Consider the following 7,107-nt stretch of genomic DNA (forward strand, 5'->3'; position numbering starts at 1 on the left):
TTCTTTTTTTTTCCAGAATGCTGCGTTTGGTAGGCGTCGGTCTCACACACCACTCTGCACCTCGGGGGCAGTAAACAGGGGAGCAGTAGCTGTGGAGAAGGAGTCTGGCAGCTCACAACACGACCTAGTACCTCATTTGCCTTTAGGACAACACACTTCGTTCCATGCCAGAGTCGAATTTATGGCCCTATAATCCAACTTGTTCAAACTCATAAAAGGACTCTGTGGTTCTGTATGTTGTTCGGATGTTTGTAGCGTGTAAGTCTTGGTCCTTGTAATGGATTGTATGTTGGTTTGGATATTCTAAACTTGTTCAGAGTTCAGCAAGAGAGTGAAAACCTGCTACATTGTTCCTCATGTGTGAAGGTAATCAAAGTGGTGAATAAGATAATTCGGGTGTAGTGGATTTACTACTGCAAATGCTATTTTGCTTGTTTAATTGGTAAAGCAATGCCTACACAGAGAACACTCTGCCACTGTAGCTGGCTTCATAAAAAAGAAAATTCAGTGTATACAAAAGCTGCACAAGCCTGAACAAAAACCGGTTTGTTACCTTGACAATCTACAAAATAAGTAACATATATAACATATATTAATGACATATTTATGGCTGTGCTTTAAAAAATTACATCATTACAGTTAAAGGTTTCGGTGACTGTGATTTTGTTCTATCCTGGTGTTTTACTGGCCTGTTTATTACAATCCTGATTGGCTCACAAGTTCTGCACTGCCACACCCTCTGTAGTTTCTGCAAAAAAATGTCACATAACAAGTTTTCCTATACTTTGTCAGCCCACAGGGCTTTGTGATAAGGTTAAACTTACCGCTCTTTAAGAGAATCACATGTAATACCTTAATCACCATCTTTAGATTTCAAAAGGGGTCTTGCAGAACCCAATTGACAGATTTCAAATGTGTTACCTGCTTTTTGGGATGCCAGTTGTTTTTTTATTAAGATTATTAACCATTTCTAGTTTTACCAAACATATAACAAGATGGCTCAAATGCTGTGTATGGCTACCAGTGGCATTTAAATGCAAACACGGACCACTGAGAGATACAGAGGATCAGGGCTCGGTTGCTTATGTTAACTCTGGAGCACCATGGTGTGTAATGTGTTGACATATTTGCCTTATTCACTGTTCTGGTCTTCTGCTGCTTGCATTTGCCTGCCAGCATCAAAGGACTTTGAGTTCACAGGCGTTAGTTGCGTTCCAACGAACGCTGGTGTCACATGCCTGCAAATGTCAACATCTCCTACTCTGCCGAGGCTCTGTGCTTTCCGCCACGCTCAGCCAGCGGGCTCTGTGTGCTCAGTAGTAGGGAGGGCAGCCCTCCGCCAGTGGAACAGAGGTCTGTTTGTGTGGCTCCACGCAGGACTCGCTGAAGGACAAAGGCTTTTATGATGAGATCCGGATGCGTGCACTGCAACCGTGTTGAAGCCCTTCATCAAATATTACCCTATTCAAAATACCTGCTTGCAGCCTGTTGCTCCAAGCAGACATTGAGCGTAGTGACTCTCGGTCTCATGAAACATGCATGTTGCTGCACTTAACACTGTGAACCTTAACAAGCATGGAACTGATCCGAGTCTATTAACTGCAAAAGAATGTGGAACAGTCCTGCATAAAAACTGCCACTCAGTTTTGAGCATGAAAGGCTATGCATAGGGTATTTACCTGATAATTACGCATTTCATTGACCTGTTTTCCTTTCCAAACTTTCTCCAGTGAGCATGTGAGCAACAATGCCGAGACCAGCTCCCCTTACGGAACTCTCTCACCTGCCCAACGTGATGGGTGGGTCCCTGAACAGGTGAGGTGTGTGTGTGTGTGGGGTGTGTGTATGAGGTGGGGGGTGGGGATGTGCCTGAGGCTAGCTGGGAGGTCCAGGTTACTCCCTCTCTCCCTACAGGTTTAAAAGGCTTCCTCTGCTGCAGAGGAGGCACGCAGAGGGACTCTCCTCTAAGTGAGCTCGCCTGTCTCCTGCCCGTTCTCTAATCGCGCCCTCCCTCTGCAAACCCTACCAACAGCCAGAAACATGAGCTTTCAGATGAGTTCGGGTGGCTACAGTTCGGGCGGCTCAGCCGCCGGCGGCTTCAAGAGGGGCTTCTCCAGCCAGTCGACCTCTGCCCTGGGCTCGAGGATCAGTGTACGCCAGTCTGGTGGCAGTGGCTTCGGTGGCGGTGGCGGTGGCTTCGGGGGCAGTGCTGGCTTCGGCGTCAGGGGTGGTGGAGGTGCTGGTGGCGGTAGTGCCATCCGCAGCTCTTACGCCTACAGCGTCAGCAGCATGGGAGGAGGTCTCGGCGGAGGAGCAGGTGGAGGTTACGGCGGAGGTTATGGTGGAGGAGCCGGTGGAGGTTATGGTGGAGGTTATGGCGGAGGAGCAGGTCTTGGTGGAGGTTATGGTTTCGGAGGTGGCATGGCTGGGGGAGCTGGGCCGCTGCCCATCACTGCTGTCACCATCAACCAAAGCCTTCTTCAGCCTCTCAACCTAGAGATCGACCCCAACATCCAAACTGTCCGCACTCAGGAGAAAGAGCAGATCAAGACGCTCAACAACCGCTTCGCCTCCTTCATCGATAAGGTGGGGCTTTTCCTCTTTCACACCTTCAAAACAATATGACCATCTCCATTTATGTGATTGCACAGATTCCCATTCCACTGAGATCTATTTGGATGAGTGTGTGGTCTTGGGCTTGGCCACGTATTTCAGAGTGATTGTAATAGCTTTCACCTGAACACCACTACACTCATTAAATATTTCACAGCCATACTGAAACCATGGATCCCACCATGGTCCAACTTAGATCTGGACCAATCAGACTTAGATGAGATTCTTAAAAGCACATTCATCAAGTCTTATGTTTATTCCTAGTTGTTTAACTAATACTCGTAGTGTTTATGAAGTCAAAAGACAGCACAAACATATGTTTTATTAATACACTCAAGACAGTAGATGTTCAGTACTGGATTTATTGCTCTGCATTACACTGTATACAAAGTATAGGTCCACAGCTGTTTGGTTCAGTGGTTTTCTTTGACAGCAACAGTTCATATTCAGTGGTGTTTGAGTTTGGAAACCTTAGCCTAGGCAGATCCAGTGACAGCAGGTTCTATCCAAATAAGGGCATGGATCAAGTTAGCCATCTATTCCCATGGCAACTAAGTGTATGTGTATGTGTGTGTGCTTGTGTGTGTGTTTGGGGGTGCTGTAATCAACAACGCTGAATTTTTTCTGAAAGGGAGTGGTAGTGGTTCATGTTGGTCAAGTAGCTCACAAACAATTACCCCTGATCAATTCTGGAGTGTTGTTTCCTCTTGGGAGAATTAAGGTTCCAGCCACACCCTGTCTATTAAATGCTATGTTAGCTTTTCACAGTATGCTACTGCACCTTGTTCACTCTTTTCTATAGTCCACGCAAGATCCATTTCCATGACCATGGTCAGTGCATAGACTGGCAAAGCTTTGTTAACAGAAGCATAAAGCCACTTTAGAAGAATACCCATATTATTATAACTTCTCTAGTTTAAAGAAACTCTTTCTGCATCTGTGAACACCCAAAACCACTGTAATTGCATAGTAGGAATCCTAACCACACCCCCACTCCATCATAACTGTTTAGACCAGGCAATAGGCACCTAGAGGGCTTGCCAAAGTACTGTGTAAAATATGGTAGATAATGCCCAGAGATCACACACCAAGCATAGGCAATGTTAAAACATGTTGCAAAGGCATATGAAGTTAGTGTTTCATAACCTCAGGAAGGGAATGTGATGATCAGAGGACCACCTCTGCCTCTGGGCACAAATTATGATTTTCGGCCAGCAAGACCCAACAGATAAGATGCTTATGCTAATACATGTCCTAATTCATGACTTGTTCATAGCTGTTTAAAAGCAAGTACCAACATGCAATGGAATTATACCTCGATCGAAACATCTAAGAATAGATTAGAGCGTCTTCTAATTGTTCTAATTCTAATCGAATAAGTCTTCATAGAGATTGTTAGGAATGTTTTATGTAATATGAACGTTAGTACAATAATCAACCATTCGTCACGTTTTATGCTGATTCCAATTGGTCATATTTCCTGCAGGTACGTTTTCTGGAGCAACAGAACAAGATGCTGGAGACCAAGTGGAGTCTGCTTCAGGATCAGAAGTCCTCTTCCTCCAACATCGATGCCATGTTCGAGGCCTACATCGCCAACCTGCGCAGACAACTGGATGGCCTCGGCAACGAGAAGCTCAAGCTCGAGTCAGAACTGAAGAACATGCAGAGCCTGGTGGACGACTTCAAGAACAAGTGAGTCTCCCGGTCTGTACTGTCCTGCAGGTCGTGAAATCGTACATGATAAATGAACCTCATAAACATCTCTAACATTGCAGATATGAGGATGAGATCAACAAGCGCACCGCTGTAGAGAATGAATTTGTTCTACTAAAGAAGGTTTGGCTACAATTATATTTTTTACACATTCCACAAATCTGTTGAATTACTCACCCCCAAAGGAAGCCTCTCATATTAAATAACATGTATTATCCATCAGGATGTTGATGGGGCCTACATGACCAAGATTGAGCTTGAAGCTAAGCTTGATGCCCTCCAGGATGAGATCAATTTCCTCAGGGCCATCTATGAGGAGGTGGGGATCTGATCACAATACATTTACAGTGTGGCCAGAAGATGAATGCAGTGCCCACATTCCCTTTAAATATGCAGAGCTGGTTCTGCACCACTTCCTTATTGGATCCTTGAATTTTTCAGGAACTGCGTGAGCTTCAGGGACAGATCAAGGACACATCAGTTATTGTGGAAATGAACAACAGCCGCACTTTGGACATGGACGCCATCGTGGCTGAAGTCCGTGCTCAGTATGAGGACATTGCCAACAAAAGCCGTGCTGACGCTGAGTCATGGTACAAACAGAAGGTAAGAAAAGTCTGATAAAAAATAAATAAATTACATCTATATTATGATCGCTGGAGTTAACAGGGTGTTGCTTTCCTTGATCTCACCAGTTTGAGGAGATGCAGACATCTGCTGGCAGTTATGGCGACGACATTCGCAACACCAAGAGTGAGATTGCCGAGCTCAATCGCATGATCAGCCGACTCCAGAACGAAATCGAGGCTGTGAAAGGCCAGGTGAGATAACTGATGCAATAATGGCCAGACATTACATTTTAAAAGTCTTACTACTGGATGGAGATAGAAACTTGTTTTGGGATCTTTCATTTTGGTAGCGTGCCAATCTGGAGACCCAGATCGCAGACGCAGAGCAGCGAGGTGAGCAAGCAGTGGCAGATGCCAAACTACGCATTAGGGAACTGGAAGAAGCCCTGCAGAAAGCCAAGCAGGACATGGCCCGGCAAGTACGTGAATATCAGGAGCTCATGAACGTCAAACTGGCCCTGGACATTGAGATCGCCACCTACAGGAAACTCCTGGAAGGAGAAGAGATCAGGTCAGTTTATTTTAGTATAAAAGATATATAATGATTAAAGGTAAACAGTGTGTGTGTTTGTACTTTCCAATTTTTGTGTCTAAGCTCTGTGGTTTGACTTCACCCACAGGATTGCATCTGGTGGATCAACTGCAACCATCCACATTCAGGAGAGCACAAGTGGAGGTGGTAAGTAGTTTGATATGCATTTCTTTATTGTTCCTGGCACGATCTTACATTGTGCAGATTGAAAGACCACTAGCCCCATTATTTTGGTGTTTTGCAGGTGGAGGATACGGTGGTGGTTACGGAGGAGGTGCTGGCATGGGAGGTGGTTATGGCAGTGGTGGAGGAGGAGGATCCAGCTTTGGCTATGGATCAGGCGGAGGCATGGGCATGGGTGGGGGTGGTATGGGCATGAGTGGAGGCGGTGGTATGATGGGTTTTGGTAGTGGCGGCTCTAGCATGGGAGGAATGACCCAGCGTACCAGCATGTCCAATGTATCTACGCGTCGCTTTTAAATCCACAATATTCTCCCAAACCCTCCACAGAAACCTCACCGCTTCCTGAATAACTGAATTACCTCCACTCAAATATTGCTCAAACTAATTCATCAGGATCTCTCACCTCCACAAACCTTTCTTCATCGTGTTTACACCACGCTGCATTTATTCATAGAGTATCACTCTGTATCAAATATGTTTACATGTGTTCAGCACATAGCACAGGACGTGGTGTAACATAAGCTCAACAGATACTCTATGGTTATAGAGGAGTGATGAGGTCTAGTATTTGGCCTTTGGGGTATGCTTTCACCTCCCAGCAATGATTTTGCAGAGTAATCCTTACTCCAGCAGACAAAAGTACGAGGCATGGAAAGGAGTTTTTGCACTACCCCATTGACTAGTTTCTGTTGCTCAGTATTAAGAAACAAACATATGCAAAAATTTAGGCAAGCTAAACCAGCAGAAAAAGTTGCCACAAAAAATGTTTCTGAAATGTTTAAAGTGCAACAAAGGCCACTACCAAGTACTGTTCTTTGCTTACTGGACTAAGTGGTGAGATGAAGAATTGTCACGGTGCCCTGTACTCTCAATTTCCAAAAGGCCAACTGGCACAACCTGATTTATGTTATGTGGTCGACCATACCACTAAAAAAATTAAATAAAATGTGGATTCCTTTCATCTATTCTTGTCACTGTTGTCGTCTATTGTTTGTGTTTGTGCTGAACTCAGCAGAGTTAAGCAGGTTAGCAGGGTTGCCAACTTTTGACGTTCGCTTGGAGTGAGATTTTAACCTGGAGCCGGTGGCGAGTGTCTTTTGTTGAGGGGATATTTTTTTTCGGCGTGAGATATCGGAAGTGTGGCGTGAGAGCGTGTGAAAACGGTCAAATGCGTGAGAGTTGGCAACCCTGGGTTAGCCTTTATGCTAAAATACAGCAACTTACCAAGCAGTGAATAAAGCACAAGCACATAGCTAAAAGGAGATAACCAGTATTCTTAGCCAGGATGATAATCAAAGGCCATACTGCCATCAGCTGCTGTCAACACTGGGAAGGCCAACGCTACGAAAAAAGTCGCGAGGAAAATCAGCCGCCGAGTAGCCCACTTCCCTGCTGTGAAGAGATTAGTGCCCTTTGTCTTGCTAAAGACATGGT

General features: G+C 45.2%; 1 protein-coding gene across 1 annotated transcript; it reads left to right on the forward strand.

The window, feature by feature from the left end:
- The first annotated feature begins 1,935 nt into the window (after window positions 1–1,935).
- On the forward strand, window positions 1,936–6,634 carry krt5 (keratin 5). Its single transcript, XM_076984679.1, has 9 exons — window positions 1,936–2,586; window positions 4,100–4,308; window positions 4,392–4,452; window positions 4,553–4,648; window positions 4,771–4,935; window positions 5,025–5,150; window positions 5,249–5,469; window positions 5,579–5,637; window positions 5,735–6,634. Exons 1-9 carry the CDS (start codon window positions 2,041–2,043, stop codon window positions 5,968–5,970), a joined length of 1,719 nt encoding a protein of 572 aa, XP_076840794.1. The 5' UTR covers window positions 1,936–2,040; the 3' UTR covers window positions 5,971–6,634.
- The last annotated feature ends 473 nt before the right edge of the window (window positions 6,635–7,107 follow it).

Source organism: Brachyhypopomus gauderio, chromosome 21, assembly GCF_052324685.1.
Source record: "Brachyhypopomus gauderio isolate BG-103 chromosome 21, BGAUD_0.2, whole genome shotgun sequence".
Taxonomy (NCBI): domain Eukaryota; kingdom Metazoa; phylum Chordata; class Actinopteri; order Gymnotiformes; family Hypopomidae; genus Brachyhypopomus; species Brachyhypopomus gauderio.

Coding starts and splice junctions, on each gene's coding strand:
- krt5 (XM_076984679.1), top strand. CDS start 2,041: ATGAGCTTTCAGATGAGTTCGGGTGGCTACAGTTCGGGCGGCTCAGCC. Junction 4,453..4,552: donor AATTTGTTCTACTAAAGAAG/GTTTGGCTACAA, acceptor ATTATCCATCAG/GATGTTGATGGGGCCTACAT. Junction 4,649..4,770: donor TCAGGGCCATCTATGAGGAG/GTGGGGATCTGA, acceptor TGAATTTTTCAG/GAACTGCGTGAGCTTCAGGG.